General features: G+C 41.5%; 2 protein-coding genes across 4 annotated transcripts; both read left to right on the forward strand.

Moving 5' to 3' along the window:
- The first annotated feature begins 1,403 nt into the window (after positions 1–1,403).
- LOC117848343 (uncharacterized) lies at positions 1,404–8,931 on the forward strand. 3 transcript variants are annotated; one of them, XM_034729700.2, is made up of 7 exons: positions 1,404–1,790; positions 3,059–3,359; positions 3,466–3,571; positions 3,708–3,831; positions 3,924–4,658; positions 5,387–7,331; positions 8,167–8,931. In XM_034729700.2, the coding sequence occupies exons 2-7, from the start codon at positions 3,167–3,169 to the stop codon at positions 8,592–8,594; spliced, it is 3,531 nt and encodes a 1,176-aa protein (XP_034585591.1). In that variant the 5' UTR covers positions 1,404–1,790; positions 3,059–3,166; the 3' UTR covers positions 8,595–8,931. The 3 variants fall into 3 exon arrangements, with proteins under 3 accessions (XP_034585591.1, XP_034585592.1, XP_034585594.1); XM_034729701.2 differs by having other exon boundaries at positions 1,404–1,778; XM_034729703.2 differs by lacking the exon at positions 1,404–1,790 and having other exon boundaries at positions 3,319–3,359; positions 3,466–3,564.
- A 2,130-nt stretch (positions 8,932–11,061) lies between these two features.
- Positions 11,062–19,231, forward strand: LOC117848840 (uncharacterized). Its single transcript, XM_034730398.2, has 7 exons — positions 11,062–11,278; positions 12,142–12,416; positions 12,551–12,656; positions 13,937–14,060; positions 14,161–14,895; positions 15,429–17,391; positions 18,299–19,231. The coding sequence occupies exons 2-7, from the start codon at positions 12,227–12,229 to the stop codon at positions 18,712–18,714; spliced, it is 3,534 nt and encodes a 1,177-aa protein (XP_034586289.1). The 5' UTR covers positions 11,062–11,278; positions 12,142–12,226; the 3' UTR covers positions 18,715–19,231.
- The last annotated feature ends 243 nt before the right edge of the window (positions 19,232–19,474 follow it).

A 19,474-nucleotide genomic window follows, 5' to 3' on the forward strand; every position in this document is an offset into this window, starting at 1 on the left:
GTCTAGATGCATAGCAAAGTGGATGTACCAAAAAAGTCAAAGCGACTTATAATTTGGGATGGAGGGAGTACTAGAGATTGAATGTCTGTTGGAGTACCGAAGGTTATAGGTTTAGCTTAGGCCCCGTTTTTTTTTCCACTGACTTATTTTTAGCACCCGTCACATCGAATGTTTAGATACTAATTAGGAGTATTAAACGTAGACTATTTACAAAATCCATTACATAAGTCGAGGCTAAACGGCGAGATGAATCTATTAAGCCTAATTAGTCCATGATTTGACAATGTGTTGCTACAGTAAACATTTGCTAATGATGGATTAATTAGGCTTAATAGATTCGTCTCGCCGTTTAGCCTCCACTTATGTAATGAGATTCGTCTCGCCGTTTAGCCTCCACTTATGTAATGAGTTTTGTAAATAGTCTACGTTTAATACTCCTAATTAGTATCTAAACATTCGATGTGACATGTGCTAAAAATAAGTCACCGGAAGAAAACGCCCCTTATACGAAACATTACATTTCCCTTAAATTTGCACTAGGGTATCTCTAGATTCAAAAGTTATCCCCTCTGTCTTATTATCTCGCCCTTTCTAATTAGTACCTTAATCATCATGTTATCAGTACTACTAATGTTAAAGACGCCGTTTGTTCTTTTCCTGCATTCACCACAACAATGTGCGAGATTCGAGAATGTCAATCCTACTCCCCAATCAGCATCTAATTGCTTCTGACCTTCCGTTGATTTCATGTCCTACCTTCTTCCAACAACTAATAACTCCGATCTTATTAATGCGATAACTAATTGTCATCATCTCGCCTGTAATAAACGACACCATACTGCTAATGTGTGGCTTCTAAACGCAATCATCTCATCTAATTAAAAACGTGGTTGCACTGAACGGTCGTTTGCTAACAAAACTTGCTGATTGATAGACCATTGCCACCTTCTTGTTCAAGTGGTACGATGCTGCAGACTTATTTACTCGTGCTACCATTGTGGTCGTGAATGTTTTGTTTTTTTTTAATTTCCCTAAGAAAGCTGTACAACGGTGTACCACTGTCACCATTGTGCTAACAAAGGAGCCTTGAACTTCATCATTCAAGTGCTATTACCTATCCTAAAATGGAACAGTGGCAACAGTAAACAGATTTTTGTGCAAAAAGAACTTGTAGGAGACGAAAAAATATAAACAGTTCGAAAATCACTGGCTTTGCTATGCCAATTCGTCAAAGCCAAACACAAAGGAAAACTAAAGAAAGGCACCACGTAATGCTTATCCTCTCCTCGGGGTAAAAACGTAATCTGACCACCCACACCATATCAGGCCACCTCACCGCTAATCGCCAACTAATCCATCTTCCCATTTCTTAACTCCAAATAAACCAAAAAGGAAATCAGCCAGCGAAAGAAAAAACAAATAAAAAGCAAAAAAACACTTCTTCCCCAGTCCACCACCTCTCTCCCTTCCCCCCTCCTCCAGCGCAGGCGGCAAACGAAGCGAGCTCGCTTTGCTTCTCCCAGCGGCCACGGCCCAGGCGGCGCGCAGCAGCAGCGACGAGCCCCGGAGGCCGAGGGGCGAGCGCGGAAGGAGGGAGCAGAGGAGCGCGCGGCGGGACTGAGGGGATCCCCCCACTCCCCGCTCGGGCCCGAAGCCGGATCTGCCTCGGGGCTCGCGCCCGCGGCGGGAGATCGTGGGGCGCCGGGCCGGCGCGGCTGGTGGCGAGGGTTGCTGGCCGGCTGGGGGCGCTGGTGAGCGACGGCGGCGGTGGAATGCGGGTGGGTGGCGCGGTATGCTGAGCTACCTTTTTCTTTGCTGTTTTTTTTACGCGTGTGTGAATTATAGATGGTGATTTTGTTGTGATTTTGTGTGGGTCGAACGGGGAGGGGGAAATGCAGGACACGGGATTTGGGGTTTCGCTGAATTGGCGTCATTTCAGTTCATTTTTGGGGGGTTGGTTTTCGTATACTGCTAGCTACGGGGGGTCCAATTCGGTGCTCTCAGTTTTCGAACATCTTTTTTTGCGCAGGATTTACTCGAGTTTGTGGGTTTGGGAGCACGTTGCTGTTTGCTGCTGTTCTCTAGAGGGAAACGAGTAGGATTGAGCTCGAGCTGTGCTGCTCAGGTCCCTAGATTCGGTTTTGGATTGGTTGCTCAATTTGAACCAATCTCTTGTGCAGTTTGTTCTGCTCCCTGTTGTTGCTTCAGTTCTGCTCTTCCTGTGTTACGTTTCTATTTGGGAGGCTGTACTTTGTGCTGTGGCTGATGCAGTGTTATATTTGGGGTCATGGAGAGACACTACAAGGTTGAATTTGGGCTCAATTTTCGCCATTTGGTTTTCCGTTTGGTCTAATTTTGACTTCATCGGACTGACTCGCCCTCAATGTGGTTCCTCCTAATTTTCTTGGTGATTTAGCTCTAACACGGGATAGCAGATGGCATGGAATGTCGAGTTGAAAGAGTGAAATTTGGGACCTTTGTGCGCTTGATAGTTCAATTGAACGTGCACTTTCAGGTTTTCTCCTGACACTTGTTCGTAAGCTGGTTTGGGGAACATGTCCAATCGATTGATTGATTCTTGCATGCTCGTTTAAAGACTTGCTATTTAAGTTGTGTTTGTTGATTCATTATTTCACTTGATGCAATAAGATGTGCTGCTGGTTGCAAAACAGCAAAGTTGGATGCCACGAGCTCCTCATTGGGTTTACCTAAAGTTCCTAGTTGATGTGATGGATTTGGCAATTTGGGTACTTGGAGTGGGAGAAACAAGGATAGCTTCAACTTTTTGTGGGCTTTATGGGGGCTTTTTTGTTGTTTTATTCTGTATGATTACTTTCTATGAATGTATTGGTATGTTTTATTTCTGATGGTGGTGGGATGAATTTGTGTATTGGGTATTCATGATGAGTACAATGTTTCTATTTCCTTTCATTTCTTTGCAGTATAAGTATCTTTCTTCGTTGTCTCTATTCCTGTGACTGTTATCACAAGTTTTTCCTTTTGCTTTGGTGCATTTTGGGTTTGTCTGGTTGTTTAATATCACTGCAACGTATTGCAGGTCATGGTACATGTTCCATTTGATCTGGATGGAATTTGACTGCATTCTACTGTCTCAAAACGAAGGATACCATATTAGCACTTAGAGAGGCTTAAGAGGCCAGGAAAAATGCCCCCTTCACCCTCGCTGAGGAGATCGAGATCTCCAGCACGGGAGACTTATCACAAGAGGGCCAGCAGTTTTGGGAGTGTGCTGCCTGCGAAACAGAAGGATGATGAACTCCCTTTGTTCTCTGATATGCAGAAAGTTGAGAGGGAGAACTTCTTACTGGAACCATCGGAGGACTTTGATGACTCAATAGGTAATGCTTATGAATGTCATTCTCCTCTCCCTTTATACAGTCCCATAGTATTACTTATTTGTTTTTGTAGCTTAACATTTTTAGTTTCTTTCTCTCTTTCCATCAGCAAAATTGAGCTACTTCCCGGAAGTAAAACTTGGTGTTAACATTCCTGCCCGTGGGGAAAGCCAGGATTTGCTTAATGTGGATGGCGATAAAAATGATTGTGAGTGGTATGCACACTGATTGTACATTTTACTTTGCCTTGTTTCAAATTTGTCAATACCTCCTATACCTGTAATTCTATACAGAGATTATATCTTGGCACAGAGTAACGACTTGATCTCCATCGCCTTTTCCAATCAACAGGTTGTTAACTCCTCCAGAAACTCCACTTTTTCGATCATTAGATGATGAAGAAGAACAATCTGTCACTCAGGTTTCTAGGGGCAGAGCTCAGAGCAAGCCCATACAGATTTCGAGATCATCCACAGTAAGTGCTTATGTCCAGAGGAGTTTCTTCCAAGAACTATATCAAGTTGCATCCATTACCTATCAATTTTATTTGATTTTATTCATTTTCAGATGGACAATACTCAAAGAGCTAGTAGAAGCAGTGCAAGCCCAAGTAGGCTTAGCCCATCCCCACGCTCTATGGCGAGGACAAGATCATCTAGTTCAGCCTCTCGCTCTAGCCCACCACTTGATCTTCAACCACCAACACTGTCGCGAAGATCTTCAACCCCTCCGGTTGCTAAGACATCAACACCTCCTCGAAGGTCTCCAAGTCCTGCCTCAAGAAGGATGAGTACTGGTTCAAGTGTCCCAACTTTGAATGGAACAAGAGGAGCTTCACCAGTGAAACCTAATCGCAGATCTTCTTCACCAAAGCTGCAGGGATGGCAATCAAATGTCCCTGGTTTCCCTTTTGACGCACCTTCAAACCTTCGCACATCTCTACCTGATCATCCAGTTTCCCGTTCAAGGGGTGGTTCTCCTTCGTCTTTTAGTGGACTAGACAAGGGTTCAAGAGGTAGAAGACAATCAATGTCTCCCACTCCATCTAGGAGAGCCACTTCATCTCACAGTATTGAACGGGATCGAATGAGCTCTCACAGCAAAGCTTCCGCAACGTCATCTGGTGAGGATGATCTGGACTCTATGCAGTCTGTACCAATTAGCTACTCTAGTAGCCCAGCTATGAAAAAAAGCTTAGCTGTGATGAAGACCAGAACTATTGCATCATCAAAGAATCTGTCAAAAACTTTCACCCCTAGCTCTGTCCCAAAGCGGTCATTTGACTCTGCAGTCTGGTTGATGGTAAGCCTTCCTCTGCTTTTATGTCACAATAGTAGAATATTTCTCATGTCTTACAATCATCTCACCTAGTGTGTAATTAGTAGTCCATTTTGTAAATTCTAAAATTTGCCTACATTCATTTTTTTTCTCTTGTGTAACTTGATCTTGGTAAATCTAGTTCATTTTTTCTATTGAAGATACTTGTCACCTTATGCAAACTATCATTTCTAACTTCTACTAAAAACTATTTAGGTGTACTTTCCATGTGCTGTTGCAGTGCTATGGGCATATAACCCTTCTTTTTGCTATATTTCCATTCTACAGTATTTTTGGGAAACGTATGTGGTCTTCAAAATGCACAAATAAAAAGTTAATGATCTTTCATCAAGATTATTATAGATAAGTTTTTCTGGTATTTTTAATGGTGCCTGCGGGCCAACAGGCGTTCTTTGATTAGGAAGTGGTTATACTGAACACCTAGTTACTTGATCAATGTGAACCTGCTATGTATGGTTCAGATTTTTGTCACAAAAATAATCAGATGGTTTTTATTTTCTTCTTGATGTGGATCAACCAGGAGCCACCGTTTGTAGTCAATGATATAAGGCAGAATGATTGTTGCATAGTTTCGTTCAAACAATGGTGTGGGTGTACCTTGACAGCAAATCAAGACTGTTCTTCTGTTTATTGTGTTTTTTTTTCAAGTTGAAACATGGAACTAAGATGTGATACATGATCTTCTTTTCCAGGATCACCGCAATGCTCCACAAGATAGGTTCCGGCCACTTCTATCAGGTGTCCCTGCCAGCACATTTGGCTCTGGCAATGGAAATGATGTGCACAAGCCTATGTTCTCACACATTTCCTCTTTGACAACTAGCAGCAATGCAAGCTCTGATCATGGTGCAATTTTTGGCTCTTATAAGCATGGCAACCAAGAGCAACAAGATTTGGTTGGTGAATGGGAAGCAGATGACAGCTCTCGAGGTCATGAGGACATATTTATGTTTGATAAATTGGACGAACTAAATGAAGAAAACATTCATTACAAGAGCACGGAATCTATGGAGAACTCCCCAAGCATAGTAAAACGTCAAGTAAGTGACAAACAAGACTTTGACATGGAAGGAAGTGGAACATGTGATCAGTCCTTATGCCATTCTACTAATAGTTCTCTGGTTGGCTATGGTAAAACTGCAACTTGTGTGAGATGTGGGAAGTTTTTGGATGTGGATGGTGAGGGTGACTATTGCGACATATGTGCGTCAAAGGTTGGGAATACCTTCACTGATTCTATTGCACAAACTATAGAAAAAGCAAACCAGCAGGATGATAAAGCTGCAAATTTGAAACCTTACATTGTATCTGATCCTCATATAGCCCCAGACTCTATAGACCATAGGAAAGAAGTATCTCTTGATCATCAACTAGTGAACAATGAACCTCACACAGTCAGCCTGGACCATGCACTTCCATTGCACTCAATGATGGACACACCTCAGGAAATGATGCTGGTGCAGGAGGGGAAGATTGATGCAGAACATACAAAGCAACATGTCGGAGATTCCGCACTAGGAAATAGAATCAATATCCCATTTCATCAATCTAGTGTGACTGACCCTCAACAAACAGAACCGACATCTGTGGAGCATGAGCTATTCAGAGACCAAATGGACAACCGCAATCATGGATTGTCCCAATGTGGTGAAACTATTTCCGAAACTGTGACCTGTGATGGCTCTCATCAACTAGTATCAACAAGCCCTAAGCTTGAAAATACTGAGGCCACTGGGATATCAGTACTATTACTCCAGAAGTCAAATAGCAATAGATGGCCTGTTGTTGAAGGGAGGGCCCTGGGTTCTGCAAATACGCTTTGTTCAGAACCATATTACGCAAGAGATGGTGTCAATATAATGAAGCGTAGCTTTGGACGGGACAGCTCTTCAGCTGCTTCTTCTAGTGACCTTGGGTCTTCAAGGCAATCAGTCATTTATTGTGAGCGCCCTAGGAGTGGTAAGAGGGGTGACTTTGAGAAGTCTCAGATAAGCAGTACTATGAGTCGTCAAAGCATCGCTTCTGTCTCAGATATGTCAATTAGTAGCTCTTCAGCTTCACTTTGCCCTCAGAGTGATGCAGTAGGAGATACTTATTTGCCAATAGACACTTTGGAGAGTAGTGCTTCAAGAAAAGTGATCCCTACCAAAGAACATGATAGTTCTGGTAAGGTTGCTTTGACAAGTGCTATGGAGTGTTGGTCTGCTGCACAGGCTATTGTCAGTGATGACAGCCTTGTTGACTTGAACACCTCGAGCTTTGTAAGTGTGGTCGAAGGAGATGCGACAATTGAGAACCATTGTACAGACAGGATGGCTGACAGCGATCATTTCAGTTCAAATATGTGTTTGTCAGATACTGAAATGCCAAGTGACATCCAAGAGTCATCAGCTCCAGAGGAAAGTTGCATACCAGAAACTGAAGAGGACACTTCTGTTATTAGTAAGCACAGTACAAGTAGCACTCCAGAACATCCAAGTGATGAGAACAACCTTGATAATATGCAAATGCAGTTCGAAGCAGCTCAGGGTTCAAATGAGGAAAACAGATTGGATGATTGTTGCATGTCTGCCATTTCCGAGGAGGATGTGTTGGTTTCTGAACCAAAAACTAACATAACGGAACTTCCTAATGATGGTATGTATTTTCATTTCTCTTTTCCACCTCCAAGAATTATGCCTATCTCGAAGATTTGTACGCATTACCTGATATAATTGTTCACTGGCCCTCTATTTTTCTTGTCTTGGACATAGTTTTTGATGGTATAGAATGCACTGATATTTTATATACAAGAGCACTTTTGTGAATATTCTTTGAACCAAAGGGAAAAGGAAAACCCAAGTAGTCAATCATTCTGGGATTAAGTAAGTCTAAGTAGGTGTGTCAATCATTTCAGTAAAGGTTTGGTACATAAAATATCATTAATGTGTGAGTTTACAAGAGGGGTGTGTAATTTTCAAGTGATTTAGTTCAAATAACAACTTTATGATTTTTTACCATTATGTTTTTTTTCCCTGTGCACACTGCAACACTGGAGCAGTTTAGTATGAAAGCCTTCTAGCTCCTAGGGCTTACATGCAACCGTCTGATCAAGTGTTTGTCACATGGGTCGCTGCTACTGACCTCTGCCTACGTTTAATCTTTTTGGCATGTCTGTCAACTTTAGATGCTTCCGCTCTTTTCAAGTGAATTTGAATTGTATTCCAGTCATGGTACAGATATAAATTTAATCTTTTGTGGTTCTAGAGAAGCAAAAACGTTTTAATTATCAGCTAGAGGTATACAACGATTGCCTGCGTACATTTTTCATATCAAATAGTATTTTGTTTAATTTACCGTCTTTACAGTTGCTAGCTCCTAGTTCACAGATATGCTGCCTACCATATTTTCTTTGCATAATGTAACCAATAAAATTTCTTGTGCTATTTGGTGAATATAAGTATTTAAAATAATATTTTTTTCTAAATTGCAGAAGAATCACATGCAGTGGTAGAAGGATCAAAGAAACAAATCCAGAGATGCTTCACACTAGAAGAAGCCGCTGACACAATTCTCTTCTGTAGTTCTATTGTCCACGACCTTGCATACAAGGCAGCAACAATTGCCTTGGAAAACGAGAAGGAATCAGAATGTCTCGATTCTATTCGCCCCACTGTTACCGTTGTTGCAAGATCTGGTCAAAAGGAAGATAGTTTACCAAAGCTGCCTCACAGACGAACTCCAAATCGGAAGGTTAAAAGGAAAAGATTGGAAGGCGAAACAACTACAACGGAAACTACTGAGAAAGATGCTGTTGCTAAGGACTCCTCGCCTGTACGTTCTGCTTCCGGCATTACAAGGAATTCCGATAACATGAAGCCTCCAAAGCTGGAGTCCAAGTGCAACTGTATAATTATGTAGGTACCTCCATTGTCCATGATCTAAGGAGATTTTTGGGATATTGGTTGGATGGAATCACATGTTTCATATCATGAGGTGGGCACAGAGCTGAAGCATGGCTTCACCTGTTACCAGCAAAGAAGGTATTCCGCACGGGTCTTCTGCTAGATTATTTTCGTATGGTGCATTTGCTGTGTTTTAGGTGACAGAATGCACTGCGAGCTATTCTTTTGTAAATTCTTGTTTCTTTTTTTTTTCCTGCTTGCCATTGCGGTTTGTGCAAAGTGTAAGAAACTACTAGAGGAGGTGTTGTGTTGATAGCGTATTTTCTTGCAATGCACGTGGCTTGTTGTGTCAATATCTTTCAACATTTGTAGTACGTGACTTGTGAGCATGGGCTTGTTCTGATGTTGAAACCTAACGGAGCATAGATAGATTGTGGGCTGTGGAGTAAGCTGGGCCGACCATGCTGCTGCTGCTGCACACTGCACAAGCCAATGCACACTGGGCACTTGAAATAGGCATTTCTTCTTTCTTATCATAATAGTTGAGATGCACGATGTTCATGCAAAGCATAAGCTCCTTGATGTTGCATTCAAAGGTATGCTCATTCCCTTGCTTAATTTATACGAACATTAGTAGGTATTTCATTTTTTTTTGCCCCCCCCCTAGTATTAAAGATCTTAGTTGTGACATCCATTATTCGAATACCCAGAGTTGAAATTGAGAACTACCCACATTGTCCCGATTTACTCGAGTCGCTGTTATTTGGTCTCCCTAATTAAAGCGGAATAATACCAGATGGCACCCCCAAGGTATTTCATTTGAGAACTGTCATTAAGTTTTACAGTGGGAGTTTTCATCACTCTCATACGGTATTCACATAAGCAAAATATAATAGTAAGCTATATGCCCTCAAAAGCCTCATCCTATACTTAGAAATTTGTCTTTCTAGTGCACACTTGAATTTTTACAAAACGAGTTTGCATTTTAACTTTTGCAGCAAAGTATGTCTATATATACACTATGGATATATAGGTGCCGTTCCAAATTTTTTGAAACTTGTAAGCATGGTTTTAGGTTGCTTTCACATTTCCAAGATGGTTTCCACCGAATATTTTCTAAAAAAAGAGGTTCTCTAACTATGGAAAGTGCCATATGATCACTCCCATATGACCACATTACTTGAAAAAACTTACTATGTTATCCCTATCAAAACACATTTGTCAATCACAATACAATCTTGACTTCCTCATTTAAAAAAAGTTTTTTTTGGCTCAGTAACCACTTTGCTTTGCTATAGAAACCGTAGCTTTATGGGCTGCTGAGCGGGTAGGCAACGCCGATACTGAAAAAGGTAATGTAAGAATCTTTTTGAACCTTTCTCCATGAAACAGCTTCTCCAAATATGGAAGGCACCCTATTGCTTGAAGAAACTTATGTTATCTGTACCAAAAACACATTTGTCAATCACAATACAATCTTTATTTTTCTCATTTAAAAAAATTATTTTGGCGCAATGGCCACTTTGCTTTGTCTTAAAAGATCTCTCGGTTTACCAAATGAAATTGCATATCCACATTTCTCACATATTGAATTTATTCCCCAAATTCGTTTTCTATATAATTTTTTTCCAATAAAAAATCAGTACTTATATTTATAGTATCTCCGTCCTATGATGTTTAAAACAAACTAATTAGTTTCTCAAGGTAATATATAGATTGAGAACTTTTGTTTGAATGAGGTACAACGGCATTATTTTTGTCAAGAGATCTGAGGTCTTGTTTGGATACGCTACTTTTAGTCACGTTTGGATTATAATCTAAGCGAAGATTTTCTCGCTTCTTGCTTCTTGTATAGTTTAAATCTTTAAAGTGGCTTACCACATAAGCGAGAATCGGTGGAAATAAGCAAAATGTGGGATTCTTACTTAGGGGGTGTTTGGATATGAGGTGTTAAACTTTAACAGTGTCATATCGGATGTTTGAATGCTAATTAGGAGAACTAAATATGAGCTAATTATAAAACTAATTGCAGAACCCAATGCTAATTCGCGAGACGAATCTATTGAGCCTAATTAATCCATCATTAGCAAATGGTTACTGTAGCACCACATTGTCAAATTATGGACTAATTAGGCTTAATAGATTCGTCTCGCGAATTACACTCCACCTGTGCAATTAGTTTTGTAATTAGCCTATGTTTAATACTCCTAATTAGCATCCAAATATCCGATGTGGCGGGTGTTAAACTTTAACACCTTATTGCCAAACAGACCCTTATTTCCACCTATAAACCGCTTATAAACGGAAACAAACGGCAGCTAAAGCTTTGTTTGGACGCGAATATTTTATTGATTACCGACAGACTTAACCTTTTTGTCTACGAACGATAAGCCTCACGTGCCGCGAAATTCCTCCTGCTCCGGCGCAAGCCAAAGCTTATAGATACGTGTCCTGCCGCGGATGCAAGTATGCAACGGAAACCCGGAGCAAAAAAACACGCACAAAATCTGGTGACGCAATCGGCAGCCTGACACTCTCACTAGTCACTCCCAGCGCCCGCCCCGCCGCCGTTCCCTCCACGGCGCCCCCCGCTCCGCCCTCCCCGCCGCAGCGCCCCGCTCCTCCTCTCTCCGCCCGCCCGCCCGTCCAGCGGAGTGCGGAGAGATCCACCCGGGAGTGGATTGGTTCCTTCCTCCGCTGGTGAGCGATTCCTGTCCCTGGCTTCTTCATCTCCTTCCGCGCGCGAGATCGACGTTAGCTTGCGCAATGGGCCCTCTTAGGTCCCCAATCTGTAGTTCGTCTTCCAACAAATTTCCCGGGGCTTAACTTTCTAGAGCTCAATTTTCGGGGGTCTATAGTCGGGATGTGATTGGTGGCCGCATTTTGTTGGAGAGAAGGCATTCTGCTCGAATTTTGCCGCCCTTGTATCGGGTTTTGAAGAACTCGTCGTTGATGCCAGTGCTGCTCCACCATTCTGGTTCTAATCTTACGGTGTGGTAAACTAGAAGAATTGGGTGTGCTAGTGTGGTAGATTAGGAGTGGATGCAGCCAGTAGTGCTGTGAATTGCGAAATGGAGACCTTGAATGTGAGCTTTTTCAATGGTGTGGTGTTTGCTTGGCTTGTTGTCCAGCTCATTTTTGGAGACCTGCCACTGGGTTGGCTACTTTTTCTCCTGATTGGGTGGGTCTTTTCATCCAGAAGGTGATGGATTGGGCAGATTGGGCCTTGGAGTGCAACAAATATGGGCAGCTAGAAGTTTGGGGAGTCCTTTTAGGGCCTTTCTGTTTGGTTCATCCTGTTTGATTGCTTTCTAGGAAGCTAGTAACCGTGTTAGCGTGTAGTTATTGGCTGGATTATTTCGTGCAGCCATGTGATGGATTGGTTACTTTGGGCAATGCATAGTTCTCAACTCAGGCTTCTTTTATTACTTTCCATTTCTTGCCCTTGGTTTGCAGTTTACCAGCAGGTTGTCCTATACCAGTGATACATATCAAATGCTTTCTGAATTTTTGGTGCTCTTTTTTGTTTGTTTATTTCTTTACTAACAAAAGCCTATTTGCAGATATTTCAAAAGGATTAGTCTGAGTCTGTTATCTCAGAAAGACAGAGCACAGCTACACTCTCTTTCCGACTAAAAGACTACAGAGATGCCCCCCTCACCATCACCTAGGAGATCTCTTAAAGAGCTTTCCCACAGAAGGGGGCATAGTTTTGGAAGTATGCCGCCTGCTAAACCCAAGGATGACGAACTCATGTTGTTCACAGATATGCAGAAACATGAGAGGGATAATAATAACTTCTTTCTGGAATCAGCAGAGGATTTTGATGAATCGATCTGTAAGGCTAATAAATAGCATCCTTATAATCTGCCTACAGTTTTTGTGACGTTGTAGATTGTACTTCCTAGTGTGAAACTTCATGATTTGATCGATATTTGCTGTCTGTTCTTTTTTTCTGGCCCCGCGTATCAGCAAAGTTGAGCTATTTTCGGGATTTAAAGCTTGGTGTCAACATAGCTGCACGGGGGGGAAACCATGATCTGCTTAATGCTGATGGTGAAAGAAATGATTATGATTGGTATGTACACTTAACAGCACATGTTTCTTTTGTTTGCTCCATGATTGATATGTATGTTACTTTATTTTGCTTCAACAAATAGTATGTGTTTAAATAAATATAGTCTATGGAGCTATGTGAGGGTCATATCTCTTACTTAATTTTTCTTTGTTACGTTTAGTATAGATTGGCTCTCATCATCTGATGTTGAGTAGCTAAGCAGCGAGTTACAAATTGCTCAGTCTTCTCATTAATTTGATCGTGTGGCTTACTGGTGCCTGTAGTTCAACATATGATATAGATCCTCATCATCTTACCCCTGACATCAAATGCATACTCCTCCTAAATCAAGTAATTTGGGAGCAAAACACAGGATTTGAGAGTGGATGGCTCTCGCCATCATCCTGGAGCTGTGTGCCGAAAGTGGAACACCCCTCACAGCAAGCACGAGAGAGACAGTGACTGGGGAGTGTTCCTTGATAATTCCTTCTTGCACTTTATTGTTAATTCCTCCTATTGTTTAGAGAGAGGGGATGCCTAACAACGATATATGAATGCATAGAAAGTAATAAAATCATATAGCAAACTCAGACACTCCTTATTTGATGTGCAAGAAACTAACCATGCAGCAGCTTAGCCCACCACCCCTAGGCTTGGAGTTCATTGGGTGTGTCATACTAACCGTAGCCCTACACTTGTACTGTAGGTGAGTGAAAATATTGTGGATCTTTTCTTATTCATTACTAAGCATTCTGTTAATGTTTCGGACTTTCAATAAAATTGGTGCTTTGTTCGGTCTACTGAAAACTATTCTACTATGCCACAACCAAGGAGCGGATGCCTCTACTTTTCACTGTATAATTGCTGGCTAGCCCACATAATTAGGCCGGTTAGGCCACAAGAAGCTTCCTGACCTAGATTTCTTTTTTTTTTGTCAGTTCATTTAGATTTTTCATATCTGAAGTGCACACAAAAAATATTGCAAGGCTCCAGACATCATGGTCTACTTTGACGCTGGCAAGTGGCTATAGTTCTTGTGTCATGTGGGGGTGGGGCCAGGGGCAGCTACAGCTGGCAGAGAATCCAGGGCCCTGCAGCCGAGGGCTGGCGGCTGGGTCTGGCTTTGCCTTAGTCATCAAGTTAGGGAATTTGAGTTTTAACACAGTATCTCCTTTGTGTCTCCTGTTGTCAAGGCCCAGAGCCTAAACCACCCACCTTACTATTTGCCTGTAGTTTTATTGGCATTTTATATATTAGGTGTAAGCTATTACATGCCAGCCATCTAACATTTTTCTTAAAAGGTTGTTGACTCCACCAGAGACACCACTTTTTCATTCATTGGATGATGATGAAGACCATCGCATTGGTACGGCCCATAGAGGCAGGACACAGATTAAGCCAATATCAATTTCGAGGTCATCCACTGTGAGTGCTTACCTCATGACAGGTTCTTGGTATTCATAATTTTTATAATTGATAGGACCTACCTATCAATTGTGAATATTTCCTTTTTTATTTTACACAGATGGAAAATACTCGAAGATCTAACAGAAGCAGTGCAAGCCCAAATAGGCTTAGCCCTTCACCACGCTCATATAGCAGCACCGTGTTGACTAGGACAAGATCATCAAACTCATCTTCACGATGCAGCCCACCACTTGCTTTACAACCGACAACACCGCCACGAAGGTCTTCATCTCCAGCTTCTAAGACATTAACACCTCCACGAAGGTCACCAAGTCCTGCTTCAAGGAGGATGAGTGCTGGTTCAAGTGACCTAATTTCAAATGGAAGAAGGGGAAGTTCGCCAGTTAAAACCAATCACAGGTCATCTTCACCAAAACCTCAAGGTTGGCAGTCAAGTCATCCTGGTTTCTCTTTTGACGCACCTCCGAACCTACGCATGTCTCTGTCAGATCGTCCAGTATCCCGTTCAAGGGGTGGATCTCCTTCATCTTTCAGTGGATTGGACATGAATTGGAGAGGTAGAAGGCAATCTATGTCTCCTACTCCATCGAGAAGAGCCAGTTCATCCCACAGCAATGATCGAGATCGTTCCAGCTCTTACAGCAAAACATCTGTGACATCGTCTGCTGAAGATGATCTAGAGTCCATGCAATCTATACCAATTAGCCCAGCTGTAAGAAAGAACTTGTCAGTAATGAAATCCAAAACTATTGCATCACCTAAGAAGCCATCCAAGAGTTTCTCCCCTAGTTCTGCTCCAAAGAGGTCCTTTGATTCTGCAGTTTGGTTGATGGTAAACATTGCTCTGTTTCTTTCACATTTGGCATGATGATGTAATATTTGTTTTTGCACCACATGGTAGAATCACCCTTTTAAGCCAATTAGTGACATGTTTAGTAAAAGTGAAAAAAGTTTCTATCCTTATAGTTATTTTGTTCTTCCTTTTTACTCATTGTGGCAAGATGGCCCACATTTATATTTAAGATACCTGTGTGTGAAACTATGTTCTCATTGCCTTTGTTTCACATGATCCTTGAAAAACAGAGACTGTTTGTGCTCTGCTGGTGTTTTGTGACCAATGCTATATTTGATCACTTGTATTACTGGCTTCAAATAACCTTGTTCATGATTGCATATCATAAGTTGTTCTGAAATCATTGCATAATTCAATATAGCTTCTCTTGTAGAACTGCATTTGTTGTGCACCTAGACTGATTTATTTGTGCAGTTGATCTACATTTAATGCAAGTGAGAGCCCTTTCTCTTGTTTGATGCTTTCCTTTTGGCTTGTCCGCAATATAACAAAATGCTATACTCCTTTTCTAGGATCATCGGAAAGCTCCTCAAGATAAGTTCAGGCCACTTCTAGCAAGTGTTCCTTCCACCACATTTGGTGCTGTAAAAGGAGATGATGGACACTCATCTATTTTGTCGCACAATTCCTTACTCACGACAAGCAGTAATTTAAGCTCTGAGCACGGTGTCACTTCTGGCCCTTGTATGGGTGATGATCAAGAACAGATTGATGTAGTTGGTGAATGTGAAGCAACACCTAGTTCCATAATTCATGAGGATATATCTATGTTTGATAAATTGGATGGACTGAATGAAGGACCCAGTATCCACAGTTTATCAACAACTCGAAGTGGCCCAGAATGTCCAAGCTCAGTAAAATATGCAGGAAGCACCATAGAAGGCCTCATTATGGAAACGATTAGAATATCTCAGACCTCATGTAATGTTGTTAGTAGTGTTAAGGTCCAACACACTAAAATGGCAACATGCACTAGATGTGGGAAGTCATTCAATGCAATAGAGGATGGTGAAGAAGTTAATTTCTGTGAAGAATGTGCTTTAGTAGGTGAGGTTCTTTTTGTGGACCCCAAGATACAGACTTTGGAAGAAGCACATCAACAAGATCACAAAACTAGAAATTCTAAACCTTGCGGTGCATCAGAAGCTCCTCATATAACCCCAGATTGCATTGAAGATATCAAGAAGTCATCTCTTGACAATCAGCTGGTGAATGATGAAACTCAAGCTGGTTGTCTGCAAAAGTGTCCTCAATCTCAGTCAACAATGGATACAACTGAAAGGATGCTGTCACAGCGACATGGGGAGAATGTTGCTGAGAATTTAAGGCCACATGATATTGGTGACTCCCCACTAGGAAATAGCATTGATATTTCATCTCATCAATGTAGCATAGGTGACTGTCAACAAAAAGAACCAACATCTGTAATTGAGTGTGATATTTTAAGAGACCAAACTGCCAACCACCACAATGAGGTATCCAAATGCCTGCTAGAGTCAATGCATGGAAGCATTGAATTTGTCTCCGATACACTTACCATTGACAGTTCTCATGAAATGGGATCAGTTGATCATCTAAATCTGAAGGCTGAAAATATTGAGGGTGCTGGGATTTCATTACTCTTATTGCAGAAGTCAAGCAGCAACAAATGGCCTGTTGTAGAAGGGAGACCCTTAGCTGCTACCAATGTTCTCTGTTCAGAACCCTATTATACAAGGGATAATGTCAGTACGGTGAAGCGTACCATTGGATGGGACAGCTCGTCAGCTACTTCTTCCATTGATCAAGGGTCTTCAAGGCAATCAGTACATTTAGAGCGCCTTAAAAGTAGTAATCGTTATGACTTTGAGAGGTCTCAAATAAGTAGTACTGTGAGTTGCCAAAGCATTGCATCTGTGTCAGATGTGTCAACCAGCAATCGTTCAGTTTCAGTATGTCCTCGGAGTAATGCAATTGTAGATACTGGCTTCCTAACTGACAATACAGAAAGCAGTGCTTCAAGGTCCATGATTTGTACTGAGGAACTTGATGAGTCGTGTAAGTACACTCTCTCAAGTGCTATAGAGTGCTGGTCTGCTGCCCAGGCTATTGTTAATGATGACATTGATTCATTTGGAGTTGTAGCGGTTCAGAACCAAAGTACAGGTGGGATGGCTTACAAAGATAACTCAAGTGCGAATTCATGTTCATCAGCTATCAAGACTCATAGCAATATCTCACTGTATTTGCCCCCTGAGGAAAGTTGCATACAAAAAACTGAAGAATGTACATCTGCCATCATTCAGTGCTGTTCAGTTGGCACTCCAGAATATCCAGATGATGAGTGTGGCATTGATAATTACCAAATGCAGTTTGAAGCAGTTCCAACTTCTAATGAGGCAAATAGGTTGGATGATGGTTGTGTGTCTGTCATATCTGAGGAGAATGTATTGATTTCTGCAACAGAGGACAACACAATGGAGCTTTCTGGTAATGGTATGTATTCATGACTTGCTAATTTTCATATTCACTTGTTAGCTCCACAAAGTTCAGGTTTTCTCTCATGTTTTCAGTATACTTGCAAGCATTTCAGCCTTATTTGATAAACATATTTTCTCAAGATTTAGACGTGGCATTGTAGTGACTTTTCAATAGCACTTATTTTCCTTTCTCAAGATGTAGACGTGGGAGTTGTGTAGCAGCATATTTTCAAGTGATTTTGTTGCCAGTACAAGGTGATTGCAAACCATTTTTTTATGTTGTCTTAGTGTCAGTGCTTGTGAAAAACCAAACAAACACACTATTTTGAGGATATTAGTGTAAAAAGAACAAAACAAACTTTGCTAACTGGAATACTACCCACTAACCAAGTGCTTGTGAAAAACCAAACAAACACACTATTTTGAGGATATTAGTGTAAAAAGAACAAAACAAACTTTGCTAACTGGAATACTACCCACTAACCAACTGCTTATCGCTGGTCACCGGCCATACTGAACTGTGAACTGGACCTGTAAATTTGACTAATCTTTATTCCATATTTAGTACTAGATTAAGGAGAGAGTGTGAGGGAGGTAAGGAGGGTGGGAGTTCATATTTATCCATATTAAGTTTGGATAATATACAAGGGAGAGATGAACTGTCTGGGTCGAGACTTGAGATAGCATGCACACCGCACACATGTTTAACATTCGGTATCAATAGTTTAATGCATTTTTGTGTGTGCTTAAAGTCTGCCACCTAAGGTCAGCAACACATATCTGTCTACCCTCCCTGTAGTTATGCTGCAAGTGCAGCACATTTTCAATTTGAATTTGATTAATCATATTTTGTGTCTGTCAATTTTTTTTGAGGAAATTGGTGTCTGTCAATTAATTAACACTTATTCATGTCTGACCTGTAGAAGAATCACTGGCTACAGTTCACGGATCAAGGGAACAAACTCAGAAATGCTTCACTTTAGAAGAGGCTACAGGTACAATTCTCATCTGCAGTTCCATCGCTCATGACATTGCATACAGGGCTGCAACAATTGGGCTAGAGCGAGAGGAGCAACTAGAACTTGCTTCTGCTCCTCGCCCAACAGTTACCATGGTAGGACAATCCATTTCAAGGGGCAACAGTTCACTGAAGCCGCCCAACAAACGAATGCCAAGACATAGGAAAAGATCAGAAGGTGGAACTGTTACAGAAACTGCCAAGATGGAAGTTGTCATTAAAGATCCTGTACCTGTGCGAGTGGTTCCTGAATCTTTAAGGACATCTGACAGCATGAAGCCTCCAAAGGTCGAATCAAAGTGCAACTGTGCAATTATGTAGAGTTTCCTATCAACCCAAGGTGCCAAGAAGACATCCATGGTTGGTAGTTATTATTTGTTCGCAACTCAATAACACAGAAACGAACCTGCGCCCACCTGTTTCTATCAGCATCAGCAACCTACAGAAGCGGTGGTGGTGCATTTGCTCTTTTTTCGGGGGTGATAGAGGTGACAGGCCATTCTTTTGTAAATTCTTGCTTGTCCCTTTTCCTCTCTGTGTTTACTCTGATTTTACTTGTCAAGTCGTCCAGTTTTAGTTCGTGCCCGGTGCGCGGATGTCAGTTCCTCGCAAAGGGAGGGAGTGAAATTTCTAGTTCAGATGTTTGTGTTCATTTCTGTATTCTTTAGCGACGAATGCTGCGTGCCTTGTTATGCCGCCATGCATTTGTAGAGTGCACCCGGTCTGTTTGCATACTTGACAGGGAGTGCAGCGCAAGTTTAGGTTTTCGACTCAAATGTAAGACAGTGTATCTATATATTGACATAGGAAGCTGTAAATGTATATTGGTTTGTCTAAACGGTGTTGGTGAAAAAAAAACAAATGGGAAATGTTCTGTTAAGCATATGCTGTTTTATTACTTCACAAATGAGCATTTTGGTGGTTTATCGTGTGCATTGTGGCCATGTTTTGTGATGGCCTCCAATTAAGAGGTGCCATGTGGGCGTGGTTGTTTTATTGTCCACGTTAGCATGCAAGTTGAAATTATTGTTTTTTGAAATTGCTTGTTTGTAGTCACAAATACCTAATGTTTTGGACGAGA

Source organism: Setaria viridis, chromosome 3 (assembly GCF_005286985.2).
Source record: "Setaria viridis chromosome 3, Setaria_viridis_v4.0, whole genome shotgun sequence".
NCBI classification, from domain to species: Eukaryota; Viridiplantae; Streptophyta; class Magnoliopsida; order Poales; family Poaceae; genus Setaria; species Setaria viridis.